We start from the raw sequence: 24,648 nt of genomic DNA, 5'->3' as shown, positions 1-24,648 counted from the left end.
CAAATATAAGTCAACAGTTTTATGCTGTCATGAAATAAGATAATCATATGGGGATATATAATTAGGAAGAAAGCTTGTAAGACATTCCAGTAACCTCACTGCTATAATCCACATGGGCAGACTCCTAGAAAGAATGATTTAATGATTTTAAGTGATTTAATGATTTTAAACAACACATTACCAGAAAGGTGCAGCTCCAACAAAGATCGTAAGATTGGCCATAGGCTAATGAATGTGATCTAAATATGTGTTGAAAAAAGCTGAGGGAACATGTGATAATATGCCTTTATCTGCTGAAAGGATTGTCACAAAGTGATAGAAAACTCAGCTGCACACAAGCACAATGGAAAGGACAAGAGGTGATCAGCTGAATCTACAGCAAAGGAAGAGTTAGGTTAGACATCAAGAGAAGCCTTTGTTTTTGTTCCAGGATAGAAGAACACTGGAGTAGATTCCTGGACACAGCATCTACCTGGGTATCTTCATGGGACTTCAAGAGTAGGTTGTCCAAGTATCAGAAAGGAGATGCAAGTCATCCCTGCATTAAGCTAAACAAGGAGTAAATGGTCTCCTGACATTCTGTGAAATTCCTGTGAAAATATCGAACTAGGGGGCCTATAATAAGTCAAGATGCCAGTTTCTAGAAAGTAGTAATGAACTGTTGCAATGAAGATGCTATCCTAATTTTTTATACCTGTTACACAAACTCCTGTAAACTCCCATAAAAGTCTTATAACTACTGTTGGTTACACCTATATGCCAAAGAAAACATTTTCTCTATGAGATGGTCACATTCCCATCTCTTATACTGGTAGACACCGTGATATTGAAGCAATTATTCTGCTATTTTCTATGCATCAACTTTTTCCTGATTTTTGTTGTAATGCCCAAGAGGCTTTAAAATATTTGTCTAGAAATATCTCCTGTAGCAAGTGCCTGGATGGGTCCACCCATGGGACCTCTGCAACCCACCTTTCCAAATGCATCAAATAGACTTTAAAAGGGGAAATTGTCCCATAACATACTATATATCAACTTTTTAAAGAGCTCTTGGGTTTAAGGTACTTTCCACTCAAATGCACCCACCTAAATGGCAAGAAAATACAGAAGCATCTCTAAAAAAAAAAAGCACACACAGAGGTAAATGGAGAACTTGGCCCATGATGGACAGAATGAAACAGCATGGGAGATTTTCTGCTTGAAGCCAGAATATATAAAAGCGCACATAGTTTGTAGACTACTGTAAAACCATTATAAAGTCTAGGCTTTAATTTTGACTGGGGCCTTCAAGTTTTCTGCTGGTAGGAGGGAAGATGGCCAAATCATACTGCTGCATTCAGAAGCCCTTTCCCAGGTTGGATGGGGCTTTTGTGGCTGCAGGTTTAGGGGCTGTGTCTTTCTGCCTTCCCTATCCCAGCACCACACTGCTATCCCTCCAACTTTTTTTCCATACTTGCCCTTCATACTAACATTGTCCTCATCATCACTTTTTAGCACAGACACCAAGTAATCCCCCTCTTACCCTCTTGGAAGATTAAAGACACTAAGTCTCCCTCTTTACTGTTCAGTGGAAATACGGAGCATTCTCAATCTTACTGATTTGTGCTTCATCTACTACTCATTGGTAAGCTCTATTCTAACCTGCCTTTGCAACTCTTTTCAAGCTTTATTCCATTCTCCAGTTTAAGCATGTTCCCAGACATTCAGTGACCTACAGTGGCACTGAGTGGAAAAGTGAAATAAAGCCTTATGTCTCCCTTTGCAGGACATAGTCACCGAAAAATTATCTAGAGTGCCTAAGAGGCAGAGCAATGCGGAATAGAATCCTACTGTCTCAGTACTGCTCAGAGCCTCTGCAGGCATATAGATCATTTGTCAGTGCCAGTTTGAGGTAGTCTCTATAAACAGACTATTTTGCATTTGAAGCACTCACAGGACATGACGGTTCGGCTAAAAAACCATGCATTTTACATGCAATCACCAGAATAATTTGGCTGTATATCGTGTTCCCACAACTTAATATTCTACCTACAGATACATGATCAAGAAGAAATTCCTTAACTTTGACAGGGCACATCACATTATACTCACTTTATTATTGGAAATGATCACCCCAGGGTGTAAATGGCAGCAAAGGCATAGTTTCATCATAGGATTATTTTTTTCTTAAGCCACATTTACTGCAGTGTGGGGTATTCCAAAGGTACAGAGCGCCACTTGCCAGTGGACAAGTGGCTACATTTTACCTGGGTTGTGCAAGAAAGAAATTACTGCTTAATGTAATGCTGTGCTGTGGAAAATTCACGCTGGAAAATTAAACTTCTAGGCACACAGTTCATATCCTCAAGAAGTCACTTTGGGTAGTGAAGTATCTTGCTGTAAATACTGTACCCATAAATGTACCCAAAAACTCTTCTGGCTATGGTTACACATCCTCCTTTAGACTCAGGAAAGGGTTCTGATTCTGGACTCCTGACCTAACATTAAGTGCATGAGGAAGCCTTGACAGTTTAGATGCTTGCTAAGACCAACAACAATTTTTTTTTCCCTTGCCTTGATGGTTATTACAGCCTATTAATGTTTCCTATTCTCTAACTCTGCAAAGACTTGAATGCACTCCTAGTTGAGCAGACCAGAAAAATATACTCCTGAATCTCAACAAGCGCTTATACAGTACATTTATCTGGCAACTGATTGATATTACATCTATTTTGGCATTATGATTATTTTTTGTTATCCTCCATATAAATACCCTATTTCACAATCTGGAAGGAAAATGAACAAGTGATAGCCCATAGCTGTTTAACAGCTATAAAGAAAACCTATAAAATAAAAGTGAAATGAATTATCAAACCATAAACTAAAGTTCGGTGTTTAAATGGGCCAGGGCTTTAAAAATTCAATTATAGCTTTAATAGAAACAAGTTTACTCAATATATTAATGACCTTCTCTCATAACATTTTTTTCTTGCTTTGCAACACCTGGCATTACTAAGAATGCATGGCAAGCCTGCCTTTCCTCTAACTGCTTTAAGATTGATTAGGAAACAGAAATATTGATGCATTTATCCAAAATACTTAATTAAAAGAGACAAAAAATAGCACACAGGAACATGTCTCAGTAGAAAACTGAAGTTGATCAAGATTAAGAAAGGTTACATTTAATGTCCCTGGATTTAAAACATTAGGACCATTAATTGAATATCAGCAATGATGAATACTCCAACTAGGAAAGTTATTTATTGTTTTCTTTACTCACTGGTGGGCTATTTCCTGAGGTTGAGGTTAGGTGATTTCTGCAGATAGGCTTCCTACCAACACTCAGAGAGGTCCTAGGCAGCATCTCAGGTGACAACAGCAGAGGAAGTAGTCATCTCAATAGTCATCTGCATTATCTTTGTTGAAGCACAGATATAAAGTCTGGCTTGTGTTTGCTTGGGTTTGGGGATACATTTAGCAATGGGCTGCCAGCAAAACTGGTTTCTTAATACTCCTTGAGGCTGAGTCTAGCTCAGTCCTAGCTCTTTCTAGTTTCAAGGAGAGCTTAAGTGAGAAAAACCCTTAAGAACAAGACTAAAGGGAATGTTATTTCAAGCAACTACAGCTTTCAGGGCTGTGGGTTTGGAGGGAGTTTTCTTGTCTATTTTACTTTCATTGGGAGACAACAGGATTCTGACAAATTCTCTAGAAAAACAGTGAGGTGGTGCCAAATGAACTAGAGAAAGATTTTTTTTTTTCTAGTTTGTTTGAAAACAACCCATATCTTCATTTTAAACGTGCTTCTGAAGTGCACAGTAGCACCAGGTCCAAGTTGCAATGACATACATCTAGATGGATCTATGTGGAGCCTAGCTGATTTTATTAGGACCCAGCAGGAGCTCTATGGCCTGCCCTGACAAATCCAGCTGAAGAATCAACACCAAAGATTACATTTAAAGCATTGCAGGTGCAACAACATGGAAAAAAATAGTGTTTCTGAGAGAAAGACAGGAGCTGCAATTGAAAATACACGATTCTCAAAGCTGCATCCAAAGGGAATGGAACAAAGATCTTAAAATATTTCCCCTAGATGTTTTCCCCCTGTGGTTGCAATTATTCCCAAAGTACCCTGCTTAAAATAGGTTTTCAAACCATGCAAGACTAATCATTGCAATTTGGAGATGTAAGTAGGCACTTACCATGCAATTCACAATTAGCTAAAGATGGTAGAAGAATCTCAGTCATGCTGGCACAGGAGATTCAAAAAAAAAAAAAAAAAGAAAGAAAACATTTCTTTCTTGCAAGAATGACATGTGATGGGAGAGTAGAGGAAGATAATTGTCATAACAGAGGGAATATGTTATTATTTATTGGCCACACTTAAGCACTGGGATCTTGGATTATAGTATCTAGTGACAAATGCTGCTTGAAATTTTGTAAATATTGCTTAAAAAGTAAGATAACTGAGTAATTCTGAATGTGCTCTGCAACCACCATTTTCAAAATCCAGTTCTGGGAAGCAGAGTGATATTTTCTTCTTGCCCTATAGAAAAAGTAAGATGCAACATTTGAGCATCCTAAAATCTTACTCTCTTTAGGCTTTACCCTACTCCTATTAACTTTACAGCAATAGTGCTGGTAACTACAGCAAGAGAATTTTTAATGCCAACTAATAACCTTTAATTTTTAGTGCCTTCAAGGTATGGAGTAGTCTGGACTGTGTCCTTGCCCTCTGCGCTGCTTACTGACAAGCCCACCCAGCACAAGGGCTTGTCTCCACTAGGGACCACCCAACCTTGTTGCAAGGGAGATAATGACAGTTCATCTCTGCAGACCTGCCCTCCTGGGTGATGATGAATTTCATCCTCCTGAGCTCAGAAGCATCACAGCACTGAGCTCCCCACAGGATGAGACCATTTCTTTGTCAAGGTGCCAGCAGTAAACAGACATTCAGGGTATAATTTCTACATCCTTTGTAATAACTTCAGTATTTTAAACTTACATTTAGCCAAAACATTGACACGTTTTACTGATTTGTTGGTATTAATTTCCTGGTTCCCTTTTTATTTTCTTCCTCTTCTTGCAGATTCACAGGGTTATGAACTGCAGTAATAACCTTTCTAAACCGATCTCTCTTCCTGCAAAGCTTTGGATTTTTTTTTAATCACTCCACTAATGCTAGGATGCTGATTACCCTCCTCCTTCCCTACTTGACACAGCTCTAGGAGTGCATGCAAACAAAAAGGGAAAAAAAAAAAAAAAAAAAGAAAACCCTCAGCAATAAGTTGTCTGATTCTGGCAGCAAGACAAATCTAGCACCACACAGCAGGCAGGCAGAGAGTGCACTGCTCATCCTTTCAGTTTTGTCAGTGTATGGGAATGCTGGACATCAACACACAGCGAGGGATTCGGCCGAAAGCACTCCTCCTCGGCATCTGATCCCTGCTGCTTTCACCCCTGGTTGGGAGATACAGGTAAAAATAGAGAGATGCTTTAGCTAACTGGATTCAGTGAAAATATAAAACAGTTAGAAGAAGCCTGGACAGCCTAATCTTATTCTTAGCAGACAATGGAAGTAAACCACAGTGTACGGGCTGATAGCTACTGTATACATAATACCCTCAGGTACTGTAACTTGCATGTGATTCTTTGCACTACAGCAAATGAATTGTCACAAGTGGCAGTAAAGATCTCTTTTTTTTGGATACACTTTGTTTAAATTATATTTATAAATATTTATCATTATTTATATAATTATGCCTCTCTGACAGCAGGCTTTACAGCACCTTTGAACCACAACAAACAGCAGCCTGGATGCCTCTTTTTTTAGCCAGACTGAATCTATGTGTTATATGTACAGCTATTACCAGCATGCTAGAAGCATATCACTCGTTCATTTCATAATGTAATTTATAGTTACATTACAAAAGAATCTGTCTGCAAACATTGTAATATTGATAAAGCATTTAGGAACAGAGCGTAAATTTAACGACTCAGATATTACCTAGTATCAATAATCTGCAGGAAAAAGTGTGTCTGTATAAGTAAGCACAATTTATAATAGCTGAAACCTAAAGAGAGAACATACATATTTCTTTGCCAGAAACTTTCTTTAAAACAACTTGACATCCCAAAATTCTTTTCTCCCCCATAGATGTCAGAAGCCAATACAGACAAGGTAAAAATCAAACCAGCAGAAAGTTTTGAACATGACAAGCAAAATATTTCTTGGCTGAAAAAAGGTAAGTTGCATTCCTTGGTTATTAGCTATTGGTTTGTGTTCAGAGATATTTCTCATTTATTACAAATTCTTATTTGAAGAAAAAGGCTTATAAGAATACCTTATGAGCTTAAATATGGCCAGGAATTCCTACCACACAAATTCCGTAACTTGACTTCTATGAAACATGTATGTGCATTTGCTTACGGTGCAGGAAGGCCTAAATGACCAAATTTTAAAGTAACCTGAAAGCTCATTTTTCTGATATCCTCGCATTCCTGGGAAAGTTTTATTTGACCTGAACTATAAACCACTAGAAAGTATGGATAGTCTTAATTGTGATGGAAAGTTTTTATTAACTCAAGCTATTACTGACTTGGATTATTTGTTTGATTTTCTCAAATACAAATAAAGATCAGCCCTGAATTTTTGGATTTGGTAGTGTATTATCCTAGAATTAAACAGCATCCATCAGTTGTCAGCAATTTATGAAATACAGACCCTCAGAAGTAGAGAAGTTCTAGAAAAACAGGCATAGAATTTTAAAGGCTGAAAAATGATAGGTATTAAGTAACTCATTTGCACCAAAATACTGGTATTTCAAATATTACATTCCATTCATTCAAATACTTTGGAAGAGAAAGACGTGATTGTAAGGGTTTTCTTATTGCATATCCCTGTACACATAAAGAGGGAAAGTTCTTAAATATATCTTTCTTTCATTTAATGAGTTAGTACACAGATTATTACACCTTTATGTTTGCTGATCATAGCAGAGTCACATTACTGTATTTCGTACACACACAAAAGAACAACATGAATTAGAGTCTTAAAGCACAGACTTCCAAGATGCACACGATGAAAATTAAGTATCTGTGATTAAATGTAAATTATAGTTTTTAATGAGAACAGCTATATTCTAATCCTAACAAAAGTATTTTGGGAAGATTCAACAAGTGACCTCATATTATGAAAACATTCAGTAGCGGGGTATTGCGAAAGAGGCTCATTTATAGCCACTATTACGTCATCTGTAAAATGTGCATCACTATTTTAAGCTCATGTAGTTAATAGTATGTCAGATCTTTTAGTTGCAAGAGAGTTTGCAATAAAGTAGATCTAAATTAATGTCTCTGCCTTGCAGTCTTCGTTGTTTATGCAGCATTTCCGCAGAATGAAAATCACACTCAGGCAGAGCTGACTGGCCAACATGCAGATTTTGTTTGGCTGGCCACCCAAAATCCTCTGCTTGCAAGGTGTCAGCCTCAATAAAAACTCTGCAAGCGGATGATTTGCAGTTTGAGCCTTACAGGGGGTGATGCAACTGAGTGAGATCCGGGTTTGATCCTACAGTATAGCATTGCACTTTAGCTTGCAAACAGCAAACATGTAACTCAATTGAATCTTTATCCCATCAGAAGATAGTAGAGCACAAGAGATTTGTGCCTTAAAAAAGGGCTATAAAGGTATGGAGGACTTTAATTAGTCCATGTCCCTCAGCAGGATAAGACTGATGACATGGGCCCTCAGAGCCCCATATGGTTATTTATCCCCTGGTCCAGACCTACTCCAGTAGCCAGGTGACATATCTCACATCTGTAAGTTCCTGAGTTCATCTCACTTAGTGATGCTAATCCACAATGTTTTCTTTCTCCTCTTCCTAAGGAGAGACACCATACAGAGTTTCTAGATCATTAGTAATGTTTTGATTGTTTTCTTCTTGGAGCAGCCATAATCTCTTTCAGAAAGAGCCAAACATTGTCTGTTGGCATCTCTTCTCTCTAAAGTGCCATAGAGCAGAATTGGGCCTTGAAGCTTTAGTACAGCAGCTGAGTCAATAAATAGCTGAATGTGTCTCATAAGTATATTTTCCTTGAGATAAGAATATTGACATTGTTTTATCTTATATTGAAATTTGCTTTTAAAAAAATTTGTTATTGTTTCTTTGCTTGAAGCACTTCTGTGGTACACAGTGGATTTTTAGAATATGGTGAAACAAATTGTCTGGAACAGAAGCTTAACTTCTATGTTTAAATATTTTAAAAATACCTCATGTATAGATTTCAGGCATTCCAATAAACAACGAATTGTGGAGAACAGACTTGTACTCTTTCCATCAGGCACAGTAAGAAGACTGTATGTTCTTTTAGCATCCAACGTTAAAGAAAAGTTATTTTTATTCATGGTTTTGTATTGATTATTTGTTCCTTCTAAAAGAAACAACGATGAACCACATAGTATCAGAAATAAACAAAAAATATAGACTAGGCTGTGGCTTTAGTACCTTTCGTAGACTTCATTTTTTTTAACTAATGCATTGCTAAGTAATAGGTCATGGACTGGTAGTGCAATGGGTCAACAACAAAATAACGTGCCTATTACTTTTTTGTTGGCTTTCAACAGTAGAAGCTGTTTAACCATGGCAGGGAAAAGGGATTTTAATCTGGCTGCCAGTTATTTATGTTTTGGAAGATGTTTTGCTTCTGTTTTGATGCCTCTAAAAGCAGAAAGCAAAGCCTCATTCTGAGGGAAAACTTCTTCCATGAGGCAAAACAGAAAACAGACCAGCCTTGTGATAAGTATTACAGAAAAACTTGAGGCTACATATATAAGATTGTATCTTATTGTATCAGCAGGAAGAGCATAAGCAGTCCTACTCATGCCTGTACCTCTCAATAAGCCTTCTGCATCCACTGCTGTGCTCCCACACCCTGCCATGAGTGCACCAGAAGACTGATGAGTGTTAAAGGGGAAAAAACAATGTTGCATAAGCCAGTACAGTCTTGGAGAGAAAAACCTACATAACCATGGCCTAGACTACATATTTTTTTAAATGAGCAACAGCATATTTGCCTTCTCCTTTTATTTCTTGCATATCCCACAAGCATTTTTTTTGGTGAAGGGCCTGAGTTCCTCCACAGCACCTAGCAGATTGTAGAACTATAATGAGACAAACGAAATGTAAACAGGGAAGCAGACTAGTAAATGCATACTCCAGGTTTGCTAGACTTTAAGTCCTAAAACATCTCTGTACCTCCTAAGGCACTTTGCACTTAAGCCTAGATGTGGACAACGTGAGAAACACCCTGGGTTGAGATTGTGAATGAGGATGGTAAATCATCACTGGCCTATCCCAAGATGTGTCAGGGTGAAGGGTATATACCAGCAATCTTTTCTGATAGTATAGCATGGTTTTCAGGACTATTGTTTCTAAAGATCACACAACAGAAGAGAAAAATCCATGTTCGGAGGGTATGTATCAGACCATCACACACAAATGAACCAGAATTGGTATGAACAAGCACCTAAGAAAAGGTAGTTCTGTTTTTCTAACCTTAGTGTTGATGAGAACCAACTCAAGAGAAGCCAGGGACATAGGAGTAAAGCCAGACCATGACTCCTATTTTGTGTAGGAGTGAAGCCAGCTATCTCAGCTTGTTTCTTCCCATGGGAAAGAGCTTGTCTTTGGATGGAGATAGACAGTTCCCCATGCCAATGTCTACACAACATTTTGCAAAGAAATTAACCTTGCAGATGATGAGGCAAATCTTCATTTCTGCTCTAAAAAACTAAAGCAGGAATCCTCAGTACATGCACTATCCCCACTTATATACCTTTTGCTGACATGCACAAAATGACATAAATGACAAAGTATATAAAATATGAATATGTGTGTATAAGTAAAGAATGACCAACGTAGCTTGAAGGTAATATATGTCCTCTGCATGGGCCTGTGTCCCCACTTGTTTCATATACTTGCAAGATGTGCAAAAGCAGACCATCACACCCCAAACAAGAAACATCTCTCCAGGCTCCTAATCAAGCACGATTATTAAGAGGGTCCTGTGAAAACTGAAGCTACACAAGAACCCTGGGATGAGTAACACTCCCAGGGGCTGACTCAGGGATGCTCCCACCTTATACAGCACAGCTACCAGCACAAAGCTGCCTCTTCCACATGGACCAGGGCCTCTTTCCACCATGGTGGTGATTTAGTGCCAGATTAGCAGCCATCTGGAGAGAAGAGAGGTCAAAGCAGAGCTAAATTCACACCAGCCTCAGCATGTGGCTTTTGGAGTTCCTTACAAACGAATCTCTTGGTATCACTTGATGATTACAGCCATATGGATACGTGGGAGCAGGCAAGAGCTTATCTGCCTGACATAAAGCTGTAAAAGGTGACACTGATTTTGCACAGGGACTGGCAGTGGTCTGTTCACTATTTCTGCATCGACTGCAAAAGAAAATGTGTGAGGGCCTAACACTGCCCTCCTACGGCTTCATCCAAAACCGGCCACAGCAGCACAGGAACTGAACTGCAGATCCAAGTTGCACAGAAATGAAATTTCATTTCAGGATATTTTCACACAAAGCCCTCCTGTTTTATGCTGCCCAGCTGTGTACACAAATGCCCTCCATATATAACTTCCAGTGAAAAGTTAATGAAATGGCTTCCTTGCTCTCCTGCCAAAAATATAACTGAAATTCTAATCTCAAGACTTTCTCCAAAATAGCCCCTTTCTGCACTAAAATTCTCATAAATCAGAAACATTTTTTGTCTAAAATAAGCCTGTTTTCATTGTCTTGAAAATAGTAAAAAGTCTAGCCCCAATTTCTTTAATCCGCTGCTCTAGCCAGCAGATTTTCGCTGTAGGGTGAAATTCAGCCCTGTACCGAGGGTCAGTACAAGGTCAGCGCTTAAACCATAAAATAGGGCTTAAGTGGTAAATAGAGCCTCTGTTCAGGATTATATTTCTCCCCTTAAAAGGGCTTCAGTTCATGTGAAAAGGAAGATCTACTCGTATCATAGACCTGGCCATAGTGACATTATTCATATTACTCAAATAATATCTCATTCCAGAAGTAATTCCATTGGGTGAGGTTGTGCCACATTTCTTAGTGGTACCTCCCCGAAATCCAGTACAGGGGGCTATTCCTTACTGCACCATACCAAAACATCCCACAGCTTGGTCCTTCAGTTATATGCTCAGGGGTAATGGCAAAACCTATACTTCAGCACTCAGAGATGCTTTTTACCCAATATGCCCCTCTCACTAGTTACCCAGGGACTTTAAGATACTTTTACAAGTTGTAATAAAACAGGAAGGACATAATGCCATGAGGCTGGTTTTGCAGGAGAGTTGTCCTGGAGACACGCAGGGCATTTCCCAGTTTTCACAACCTGACAGTTTTTTACCTGGTTTGCAGGTACTGGTGTAAAAGTACAAGGCTTGTACTTTTCCTGAGATTATCCTCAGGAGAAAGTTCTGATCCGGCTTTCAGCCCTGCATTAAGCGAGTTAAATGCCATTTTTAGAATTTCTTTCTAAAAACTCAGAAGGCAGTGAATGCAGTTTTACATACACATTTGGACACTTGCTTCCTGAATTTTGCTGACTTGGGTCCAGAAGCTTTTTTCACTCTGTTTTTCCAGCCTGAATTAAGTCATTGGATTGAAATGCTTTATAGAAGACTGATAACAAAGAAATACCTCTCAGTTTCATGTTACAAAAAATGCCAAAATGCTTATAAGATGAATACTGAAATCCAAGCAGACTTCTTCCAGTTAAGAACACCACGCACACATACAAAAAAAAATGCATTCAAAAACTGATGACAAGGATCCCAGGGGGCTCACATTCCTGGAAGATGCCCTGTCAGCTTCAGGACTATGACCAAATGAATTAATCAAGACAACCCTTCCTTTAAGTTGTAAACCAGCAGATTTAAAGACTCTCTTCCAATGCAGAGAGAGTATATGAAATCTGCAATGGTCCCAGTTCACCACTCCTAATTATAGTTTCATAAGCTGAGTGGTCCTTGATCTTTGAACTGGAGGGCCCTTGGAGATATAAGACTTTGAATACTGCCATGAAAGTGGAATAGATGTACAGTAAAGACAGTGGTACTTCTCTGGGTGATAGGGTTAAGTTTAAAGTTATACTTCTCTGCTAGATATCGACTGTAAAAATTTAAGTGAAGGTTTATTTAGCTTTGATTGCCTTAAGTAAATTTGTTCCGCAAAGGAAGAAGAAAGTCCATTTCATTCAACTGCCAATGCTGGGGAAGACCTGGAGATATTGTTTCATTCATCCCTGGAAGTTTTCCAGACCAATTCTATTCTTTACTGTAGTTGGGCAAAAATTCAGAAATTTGCCCTCAGTTGCATCAGTAGAGAAAAAATGGAACAACAATATAGACACTCATTAGTAGTTGACTTTCACAGCAATAGACATGTTAGAACAGAATATACATATCCAAGGGCTTCCATAGCTCTTCCTACTTATGATGGCAAACCATGGTGCACAGAAAATCTTAGCCTAAGGGTCAGTATCAAAGCAGTGATTAATTCCATTAAAGCTTAATTAACAGAGCTGCATTGGCTTGCAAAAGGTTTCATTTGTCCCATTATGTTTAAGAGAGATACCTGTAATTGTCTTAGGGCATCAATGAGGCAGGAGGAATGAAACAACATGCCTTATTTTAACCACTTCAATTCATCCAGGGAAGGGTCAAATGCCAAATTGGTCTCCTAGATCTAAGGCGACACAAGCCAGAAGGTTGCCTGTACTGAGTAGAATTAAGTAACCTGGATGGTAAAGAAAATTCAGTACTAATAAAAGCGATAAGTATTTCAGAAGCTTCATAGTTTTTAGTGTTTGATTGTATGTATAACTGCTTCCCATTAAGGCTGTTGTTGGCTTTAGATTCCAACACATCTCCCCTTCTCAGGGTGGTTTACTTGTCTTCAAGGTGTAAATGGAGCCCAACATTGGTGTCTTTAGTGAACTTTACCCTACATATCTGGAAGCTCAAAAAAATCAGTTATTATTGGTATTCTGTCTAATCTGGAGTAGTAATGCAAATGTCCTCAGTGTTATTACCAGTTTCTTCTGGAGGGAGACAGTAAGACCTTTGAATCTAATTTTGTATTAGATATTCAAAAACTATAAAAAAACTAGACATTAAAAACCCATTAATGAGAATTTAGTTCATTTATAAAACAATTCCTTGATAGAAATCCCATCAAGACCACTGCTGTGCAGGCCTGATTTACCCTGAGCTTGAAGGTAGGATAAGGATGGGTATGAGCAGTACAGTGCTGTTTTCATGACATTTTCAGAAGGTGCTTTATGGGCCTGTAAGATTATATATACACTGATACATAGAGCCAGACTGACAGTCATAGAGGTGTGAGAAAGCCCTTACTATTGAAGGGGTTCAATTAAATATTTAGACTAAGGACAATTAAATTATATAAAAAAATAGGCATCCCCTCATCTCATTGAATATTTGCCATCATTCTCCAAAATACAACTACTTTTAAGTACTCAAAACAAAATGCAGTGAGATGGGCTAAATCCTGGACATGCTGGTTGTCTATTGCTGATGGAAGATATTACAGGAAAAGTTGAGAGGAAAACCAAAAGTGGAATTAGTTCTAATATTCATTGTTAGCTGAGATTCAAAGGAATTATTTTTCCATCTCTTTTTTAAATAACTATTTAGAACTAAATCCAAAAGGGAAGATACTTAGACATTAGGGGTGACTACCTTAAATGTCCAATAAATGTCCAGTAATAAAATACTGGAATGTATTCCAATGTCCCATGTTCCAAAATGCCCAAAATGTCCAATAATAATATACTTCTTATCAGAACAGCTTAGTGATTAGTAAGTAGTTCTTGTGACTTCATATCTGGGCTGAGAGCAAACGGTTACATGAAAAGACTCCAATTCACACCTTCCAGAAGGAAACTCTCAACCCCAGCTATCAGATACTCTATGTAATATTGTGGTTTGGTGATTCCTAAGTGCCTATGGGTGGACTACTTAAAGCTCATGGCTCCAGAGAGAAAAAAGCACACTACAGCCCAGCAGGCAGGACACCTGCATGAAGGGCAGGAAATCGGCTCTAGCTCCTGCTAGGGATTCAGCTATCCAGTAAAAGGTAGAAACCCTTTGACAAGTGGTCTCAACACACTGCTGAGAGCAGCCAGAGAGGGATTTGAGCCTGGGCTATGCTCAAGCCACCAGCTGCTCACACCAGCAGCTATCTCACTCATAGTAAAAGACTAGAGCATCTCCTGCTCTGCCTCAGGAGCAGCTGGTAGAGGTCCCTAATGCAAGTAGGAAAGCCATAAGTACACTGGGGTGGTCCCTTCTCCCTATTTTTTCTACTAGCTTTCCCACTTAAATTCCTCCTGTTTCCTCATCTCTTCCATTAGCTTATTGCTCTCAGCTACCCAATCTCCTGCATGGGCTATACAGAAAGTTGGATCTGGGAGTCTGGTGCCTGCTGGGGAGAAGGCCATATGCAAAAATTAGGTGCTGAAGCCCTCAATGTCACATGAGTTTCTTGATAGCTCTTACTACAACTGAGATTCATCTCTTTGAAGAGAATTGCACAAGGCCTCTTTACCATCTAAGCGACATTTAAGTGTTGCAGAGATCTTTGCTATCCCCCTAAACTGAATTAATTTTTATTTTATAGGAGTCACACAGTCTCTTAAGGTCTCTTAATTATATAGTCTCATTCTAATTTCAGTCTTTAATCTGAATAAACACATTAGGAAAACACAGACACAATTAACTTAATCATAAATTCAGATGGATTGTTTATTATCCATCCACTTAATGTGCTTATGATTGTAGCAGTTAAACATGATAATATTTTCTTCTCTCACACATAAATGAATATACACAGTACCGAAATATGTGCAGGAAAAAATTCTGCCTGAAAACGTCAGTAGGCTCTAGAGATAGAGATATAGATGCATTGCTGACTGTTGTGCTCTACAGAGAAACACAAACATTGCCATCATAGTGTTGAGACATCCGAGAACTGATTACTGACAAATTATGTTCTTCTTGCTGAAATGTTTGCATTCAGTATTGAAAGAAAGAAAATGTTATTGCAGCAGAGATGCAGATAGGAACACAATTTGGCTATACCACTGCACCTGTAATTTAAAAGCAGAAGCATATATTTTGAGTAAATAAGATCACTTGAGTTTTTTAAATACAGGTCAAATCAATATCCTCCTGCTGAAGCAAACTCAGCAGATTTACAAAGAAGAGTTTTCAGCTGTGTGATCATAAAGATAGTTGTCTTTAAAAAGGAGTTAAGCCCTTTTAATACCTAATTGTCTGTTTTGATACATGGTCATGGCAACTAACATGTCAAAATGCTATCATGTATCCGCAAATACTTTGATGCCAAAATTAGAGTTGGATTATGATTTTTCCTGTTTCCACAGCATATTGAAAATAAATATAATTTCAAGCATGCATTCAGTTATATTAGTGATTATTATTCAGACTTCTCTCTTTTATTAGAAAGTTGGGTTTTTTTATGGCCATACATTATGGCATGATGAAGTTATATTTGGCTTCGAAATAACCAAGTTTCAGCTAAACTTAAAACATACTACACTTTCCCCCCAAACAGGAATAATTTATCTTTGTGGCCTCATTCTTGGTTCTCAGATAAAGAAGCCACAACCACATGTTATTATGCACCATTAAAGCTAAATTCAAACTTCCAAGGGTTTCAAAGTTGTGTGTTGACAGTCAGAAAAAGGGTCTTCAAGGTTAACTTTACTCTCTTAACCCATGCTTCATGCTCACTTTCTGCATGAGAATCACTCTTAATAAATAAACCTTAGAAATAAGTTCAGAGGAGTCTCAAAAAACACCAGAGTACATCCTCAGGTAATTTCAGTTTTGTAGGGCTGCTTCATGTAACACATTTCTATCAGATGCTGTTCCTGCAGCTTTCCACCCTGCTGCATTTGCTCTGCACACTCACTGAATGCAAAGTAGTAAATACTAAACCAAATCACAGCTCCTCTGTTATTGGTTAACAGAAGCTTAATAAGCTGGGCAATATATGGTATTACATGTATATCAATTCTGAATTTGACTCAAATCAAGCTGAATCTTAATGCTTCTTAGGACTGTCATATAGACATATCACCTATGTCAACTGCTGGTCCTAAACTTACATCATGGCTGACAAATCAGTCCATATTCCTGACAGAAAAGAGTTCACAGCAAAGAGAAAGAAGGGAAAGATAAAAGAATGGAAATTCAGAAGTCAATTTGAACTTCTTCTGTTTCACTTCACTTCTCAACAATTTCCCTCATATACTACAAAGCTAAATAAAATTATGTAATAAACTTTTTTCCCCCGATTAAAAGAAAAAGAGAGGCTGTATGTTACTCGAATTTTAAATCTCTGAAATGCATGTTTATATTCCAAGAGTGGCAAAACAATAGAAGAGATAGTAAGAGGCAGAAGTCAGTAGAATCATAAGAAAAGCAAGTATGGCACCTGGTAGTCTTTCTGATTAGATGAAGTTATGACCAAATGTATTGCCTTCAGATAGTTTAAATGCTTACTATTTGAAACAAATACTATTGCTATTATGAGACATAAAAAAAATCTAGCATAAGGTATTTGAAAAATACCCATTTCAGCTTTCAGTAAGCAATGATATTTTTTTTTTCTAGTTTATTTATGACTTAAATAGTCTATGAGCTTCAGGTCGATATTCACTTGAGTCACACACTTGGTCCTAACTTTATGATCAGCCCTGTTACATCACTGAGCAAAGAAAGTCCAACCACCAGTGGAAGCTGCTCCACCTCTCACTTGCAGGAGTCATCAACAGTTGTAGAAGGATAGAACAGTCTCCATGCCTTATTATTTTTTTCATGAAAAATAAATAAAATATAAAACCAAGCAGCAGTTTTTACAGTATGACACAGCAGTATTACTTGCATTAGGCCAATTTACCACTTATGATAGCAGTAATAGCACTAAAAGCCAATAAAAGCGGTCTGTTCGTTCAGAGATTGGCTTTTATGGCTTATTCTAAATATTATCAAGTGAATCAAAAGCTGTCATTATAGTGTCTAAAAAGCCTTCGTACCTTGTAAGCAAACAGTGTGACTTTGACAAATAATCATTAATATGCCTGTGTGAGACCAGGGCTGAAAGAGAAAGAAAAAGGAAAACCCAACATTTCACTTTACATAAATCATTAAGATCATTTCAGTTAAATTTCACACAAAATAAAACAGTTTTATATGTGAAATGTCATAGTTTTCCCAATTTGTTTTTCTTTTAATCTGTGAACATTTTCTTAAAACAAAACCTTGTCAGATAAGTGAGCAACGAATGATTGAACTATGATGGTAGATTCTTATCAATTTTTTGAAAACAATATGCACATGTCTTGGTAGTTCCTTTTGAACCAGGAACTTCATCTGGTTTTGATCACTGTGGGTAGGTATTACCTGGGTTACCTAGTGACAGGGTAAGATGGACAAGGTAGAAACACAGCAGGAGCTTCAGAATGTCATGTGGAATGGGCCATCACATGTGGGCAGGGTGAGCATACACCACTACATAAGAGGGTAGGTACTGGGAAGGTTGGGCATGGATTATACAACAGTTCTGACTATGTAGTCATGGCTTTTCTCAATTAAAAAATTTAGGCCATTAAAACTTTATCTGAACTAACAATAAAACCTTTGCTGCGCACACAGTGCATCCCTTCAGCCTGTAGAGAAATCTTTCAGTGCAATGTCAGCAAGAGGATTTGGGAACCCCGATGCTTCTCAGCACACTGCAAAGAGCCTGGCCTTAGGTCTGCAGGATACAGCACTTCTTCAGCCCCCAAATAAGCTGCAGCAACTTCTTAGCCATGCTGGCAGGCATTCAGGCTCTCAGCTCAAGACCAGGCTATGCAACAACAGCAAAAGCCTGAGACAAACCAAGTGCCTTTGGCCAGGCATGGCTCAAGTCAAGTTTCCTGCATTGAGTACAAGGATTGGGCAGTTGGCTCCAGCATTCATGGTCCCACAGAGAGTGCCGTGTCTCAGGGAGCTTTCTTGCCTATTGCTATTTACAGTTTTGGGGGCCCCACTGGAATGGCAAGCTAGTGCGCTTGCAGTTGACAGCGTTATGTGATACGCCTTGCAGCTGCACAGAGTGCATGGGCTAGCAGAAACATGTGGTGCTGTGTTGCCAGGGGAATTATTCCCACAACACAGACCTTTTAGGGCCAAGTGTGTTTTGCAGGTAATTTATGTGAGCAGAAAACCAACAGACCTCCCATTCCAAGTTTATAATTTCTTTGGCTATTTTTTTCCATAGATTAAAGAACTTTCCAGAAACACTACATTAATAGTGAGGTAAAAAGATCCCAGGTAGAATGCATGGTAGGAAACCTGCTTGATCCTCCACATGCTTGCATTTATCAAAAAAAATGGTATATACAATACTATAAATCTACACCCAGTAGAGCTGCTTTCATAAAAAAAATTCCCACTGAATTATGGTTTTGATTATTTCAGCCCAAGGAGTGAAAGAGTAGATAAAAGTTGTTTTATTTGCTCACAAGAATGAAAGGACTTTGGTTCCCTTGCATCTCCTCTTTTAGGCAGAGTGTATAGCAACTACCAAGCTCCCTTCTAGACCCAGTATACAAACTGAATATCTGTTTTTCTGTGTCCAAGCATAAGATGGTTCAGCAGAGGGAAGACATAGGGAAGCATAAGCTGCTCAATGAAATCAACAATGCCAGTGTTTCTCTTCCATTTACACCAATGGTATTTTGCTGCACTGATTTCACTCTCAAGCGTTCCTATAAAATGGTATGAAAAGATTTTATCACACGAAGGTTCAAGTGGTTCGGCCTGTTTGCTTTTCATGTCATGGGTCTGCAAGGCATGTATTCAACACATACTGTTTTCCTGTATTATTTTTCCCAAGGCTTCAATCCACCCATACTTTAGCCCCACCTTCATCTCTTTGTCACACACAAGTTCTTTATTATTGCTGAAGAAAATCAGAGCACAGAACTCTACGGGTTGCTGTGCAACCTGAAACAACCTGTGCAACACTGACGAAAGAAAAGCCTTGGATATGATTCTTTTGACCAAGATTTCAAGAACAAAGTCACAAGAATTATTCATATGCTTGAAGTTAGGCTTGTGCTTAGGCATATTGCTGAACCTGCTTCTGATAGAAGATGAAGAATGCCTTGGCCTAGATTAGAGGCCACATCTTGGATATAGTGTTGCCTTGCTTCTAATTGCTAGTGTAGCCAAGAAACTTTATCCTTCCCTCCACTTGAGACACCACCTGAAGAAATACATTTTTCCCCTCAAACTTTTCACAAAAGCCCCAAACTTGGCTTTAATACCATACATATTTTCCATTCTCCCACCCTCTTGTTAATGAGATGCACTGATATTTTTACCTGCATGTACTGTGTTTTGTTAATGGGAAATGTTTCCAACACTGTGTGGTAATGGACTGTGGGATATGGGATTATATATTTATTGATCTCAAGAGCACCGTGTAGGCTGTACCAGTAAGTTACAAGCAGACTGGCAGAACAGGGTTTGAATTCTGGCAGATGATCTCTTCCAAGCTTGCCTGTTAGACTGCGTTTGGCTGTGCTTTAAAACTTTATACTGAGCTATAGTTGCTTTGGTAAATTGTGCTACAAACAGGCTGTGCTGAGCACTCTGCTCGGGGTCACTCTTGTCAAAACTAGGTGACCTGGCAGCCAAGAAGGTGTGTTTTGTGCAGCTGACCACTGTGGTTTGCTGCACACAGTACAGAAAACACCATTATATCCGGACATAACAGCAAGAAGCATTAGGGGGAGAAAAGCTCTCTCCACCCATGGAGACCATATTTACACACAGAGGTGTCTAAATCTATCATATGTGAGTTTACACAAGCATGCTGCAAGTTAAATACACCCTCACTTTCTCTCCTGCTACAATAAGTCAGACTAGATTTTTTCAATGTGGTGGCTTTTATAGAAATGAAAGGCAGTTATTGCACAACTGAAAAACTGCCATTTTAAGATGAAAAAGCCTGCTTTACTCCCCAAGGGAAAGTTGGGAAAAGTTTCATGGATTTGCCCTTTGTAATATTCTGGTCTGCAGCAAGAGGAGGAAATAAAAACTAATGGAAAGAGACAATTCTTCTTGGATCAAAGCTAAATACTTCCAAGAATGCATTCTCAGACTATACTCAAATACTTAGAGGAAACAGTTGCTACATCAAATGATTCACAATGTCCAGCTCTGCTCAAGCACTTTATTTTTCCTTATCAGGTTAAAAAATCTGACAACTTTTACTTTTCATTCAAGAATCTCAAATCACTTTCAGCCGTTAACCACTAAATTAGAACCTATTTGCTCCATGAAGGTGATTTTTAAACTTCAGAACAGTTCAGTTCCCAACTTTCCAGGTTTGCTTCATCTTTCCCTATGCCACCACTTACCCTGAGGAACTGAGGCAGACTCAGACAGTAACAAAGCAAACTTCTATACCCAATGCTAAATTAGATATACACATTAGATATATGTCATGTTCAGATATTCAACTTTCCCAGTAGCTGAGACACTTGACTGCAGTTGCCAGTGCTCAGCACTTAATGAAGATGAGCTCTGCAGCTTCCCAAGAAATAAACAGAAGTAATTGTAGCACCCAAAATTAATAGCTGTAGATGAGGTAAAAATTATAAAGGACTGTCATTGATTTTAATGACAGAAAGGTTGAGCCTTTAATAAAAATGCCAGTACTGAATTATTGGAATCTGGCTTTCCCCCATTCTCAGTCCCATTTTCTAGTATTTGTTTTATTACTCTTCCAAGTCTCTTGCAAAAAAAGAAAAACAAGTGGAAGCACCTTTTTTTTGGCCTTTGATAACCTGGTTTGTACAATGCCAGCATGTTCAAAATCTTCCATTTAATTTTATGAGCTCTGGATTGTGTCCCTAGAGTTGGCTTTAAAACAACTAAACTTTCCCTCCAGAAAATACAACATTTTTGAGACAGCAATGCTTGCAGCCTTGTACATCAGATTTAAGAGGTCTTTTTGGCCACACTGACCTCCTTCTCCCATTGGTGTCCCACTGGAATGCAAGTTGCATGTAAAATTAGAACCAGATCCTGCAAATATCTCTGAATCCTCAACTCCTTTTGACTGCCAGGAAAGTGACATTAGTGATCATCAGCCAGGTACAACACTTCAGGTATTAACATGGAACTAGCCTTGGAATATACATAAAATTACTCTAAAGTTATTTAGACAACTTATTTGCAGCTAAATACTTCATCTACATTGTTCATAATATACATAATAAAATCTCTTTGCCCTGTTGTGAACAGTACCTAAACTATGACTGGATAAGAAGTCTATTTGCTTTGTCTAAATAGTGAAAGCTCTCCCATATCCAATGCCTATTGGAATTATCCTGTGATCTTTCAGCTAATGCATATTAATTTGTATTATACAAAACCATTCAAATAAATAATCGTGCAGACTGAATAAAAAAGCAATTTAAACATCCCCCCCCCCCCAACTGGAGACATTTTTTACAAATAGTTCTTTTAAGTAGTCTTAATAGTATCTCTTTAATATTGCCATTAAAATTCACCAGAGTTCAAGAGCAGAGCAAATTTACATCTGTTAAAATAATGGAATTGACACTGATATTACATCATTGCTATTTTAAATAATCATTCTTCATAATTCTAACCTACTTGCTTTAGGTTGTAAAAAAAAAAAAAAAAAAGGGCTTGTTCCTACTTTCATCAAAGTCAGTGGCAAAACTCCCTTTAGCTTTCAGGGAGCAACACCTAGCTTTAAAGATGGGGGCCCTCTCCTGATATGCACTGGGGTTTGACTGCATTCAGTAATGCAGCAAAGAATACATCCCTCTGAAAGAAAAATTACTGACGGCTGTTCTATGAGCTCCAGTCAGACAGGATAATTGTACTGGACTAGCCTGTTCTCCAAAATCACAAAACTCTATAGACTATTCTGAATACCAAAGTAGTTACAATTCTTCTGCTGACTTTCACGAGAATGCAACATTTTATATAGGCATTTTTTTGCCATTTTAGTGCAATTTTGTGGTTTTCCTTAATATTTTGGGAGAGATTGTTTGAAGAGACGCATAATGGCAACCCTCACAAATTCACCTTCTCTTGGGAGAATATTAGAAGTTTCACTAAAATTACATAAGTGTTCTTTCATGAACAATTCAAACTGAACCTAAAGGAATTAAAGAGATACACTATACACAGCTGGAAAGCCACCTAGAAAGTGAATCAGTGCAGTCATCTCCCCGATTACAGAAGAAAACAGAACAAGGATTTTTAAGAAATAGAAGTGATAAAGGTTAAAACTAAGACTATTTAAAACTGGAGAAAAATATGGTTTTTACTATCCATCTAATACTCAAAAGAACAAAGCTCGGTACCTGGCTATTCCTAAGCTTCGTCTTCAGAAAAAAAAAAAAAAAACAAAACCAAAAAGCCATATCCACACAGCAGCTTATCATCTGTAAAATCATCATGATTCAGCTACCTACACAGACCTCCAGTTTTCAGGGACAAGAACTTTTCAACTCCATCTGCACTGAGCATCTAGTTTGACAGATTTCTGGCCATGGCAGAAATCGCCAGTCACTACAGTTAACTTTTGACTAACACGCTACTAAAATATGTTGAACATTTACTGGACAATAACCACCAGCTGAGTCTTAACCATAATTGTACTGCAGTATAGGACCTGTTAGATGTTATCTGGGAGTCAGAGAACTTTATTAGTGTTGTCATAAAAGCTAAAGCAGAATTTATCCCTTGTTCTATCACTGACACTACCTATTATAAATAAAATGCCTATCAAATCTTAGCAAATTTAGATGGTAACTAAAATGGCAATTACTGTGGTGTCTTTAAGAGCAATTTGGCTTTAAGAAAAACCACAATGGAGAATGAAATGTGACCCTTTACTGTGAAGAAAAGCATAAATAAGCAGCACCACCAAGACTGGGTAGGAAGCAAATTATTCCACAAAAAACAAGTTTTGAAGAACCTGCAGTGCTGACTGCTTTACTTCACTTGGAATTACTTACCCCATTACAAACTTTTCTGCTTCCACAGCAGGACACTTGCCCTCGTACTTACTTGGGGAAAGGAAAAAAAAAAACGTAACTCAGATGGTAGGGAAATATCTCCCAAGCAAGGATGATTAGGCAATGCTCTGCCTCAGGAAATGTTTCAGGCACTGTCACTTGATGGTGTCTAAGAAGAAATGAGAGGGAAAACACCTAAGGGATTAGCCTACAGAGATATTCTTGTTATGCACGCTGGGACTAGTTGAATTAGGAGGTCTTTTCCAGATGCATCATCTGTAATCCTTTCTGGCACCATTTCTTGGCTTTAAAACATTCCATCTTCCCCCATGCTAGTGGCACTAAAACAACATGATATCTAGTGCAACTAAGCCTTCAGGATAGCCTTGAATCACACAGCAAACTAGCGCTGTGCAATTAAATAAGCTGCAAATATGGCTTTTGTAAGCAATTTACTGCTTTGTAGCTTTCCAACCACACTAAAAGAAGGAAACAGCATCTACCTACCATGGAAGATCAGTTACTGGCACATGTTTTCATCACTCAGGGAATGAGGAATATTCAGATATGTCTATCCCTATCTAATCAAACATATACATTAGACTATTTTTATATTACAGTCTAGATTCTTCATTCCAACACTATTCATTTCTAACATTAAAACCTGCTTATCTGAAGACTTCACGTAGCTGCAGAAATCTTCATGGGAATAAATACATTATCATGTCATCTATTTTTGGCTTTCCATGCCATGACAACAGAGGCTGGCCTGGTGTTTCTATATATGAATGCCTCTCAGGTAGCAGAACAGCTACTGCAGATTGATTGGCACCTGCTTGAGGATGAGGTGAACAGAAAGTAAAACAAAAGTATTTTTATTTAATCAAGAACATCTTGGCCAAGCCCTTTTTGTAGAAGATAAAAACTGAGAAAACTGTAAACCAATGGGACTGTAATCTTAATATTTTGGGAGCAAGAAATTGTGAAATCGGAGTTCTGAACTTGAAAAGGTTTAAGATGGAAAGGAACAAAAATAGCCTTTTCACCTGGTAGTTACATTTTGTTAGTTCTAATCTTCCTTTAGTGAAATAACTTCTGAAAAGAGAATATAAAAATAAGGAACCTGAGTGCCAATAGAAACATATTGTAAGTATGATACATCACCAACAAGTCTACCGTTGCTGGGTTAAGAAAAAACCTGATGCACTTAAAAGCATCCTTTGCTTTCTAATATAATTTTTGAAAGATCTCCACTTTTTTTTTTTTTTTTAATAAAGCAGCTATTAAAAGAAACTAATTATGATTTTTGAGGGCCTGGATTTTCTTTTACACATATCATTCTAACTCAGGAGTAAGCCCATTCAAGCAGATGAGATGAGGCTGGTGTGAACGAATTTAAATGTGATCAGACACAGGCCCCAAGATATTTAGGGATAGAATGAGTCATTCCTGTTCTGGTTGGATGATTACATCAGTTGAGAATTTCATCATA

At 38.1% G+C, this 24,648-nt stretch overlaps 1 protein-coding gene across 1 annotated transcript in view; it reads left to right on the top strand.

Annotated features, from left to right (window-relative positions):
• Window positions 1–6,133: 6,133 nt before the first annotated feature.
• MDFIC2 (MyoD family inhibitor domain containing 2) overlaps window positions 6,134–24,648 on the top strand; it is a gene marked incomplete at both ends in the record, with an annotated part of 44,501 nt that continues 25,986 nt past the window's right edge. The window contains one exon of the mRNA XM_080625642.1: window positions 6,134–6,221. Within this exon, the coding sequence (XP_080481768.1) occupies window positions 6,134–6,221 (88 nt within the window). The remainder of the gene's footprint in view (window positions 6,222–24,648) is intronic.

This window comes from Psittacula echo (assembly GCF_963264785.1).
Source record: "Psittacula echo genome assembly, chromosome: 9".
Lineage (NCBI taxonomy): Eukaryota > Metazoa > Chordata > Aves > Psittaciformes > Psittacidae > Psittacula > Psittacula echo.
The sequence above is the reverse complement of the archived record's forward strand: the minus strand, read 5'-3'. Positions and strand labels throughout refer to the sequence as shown.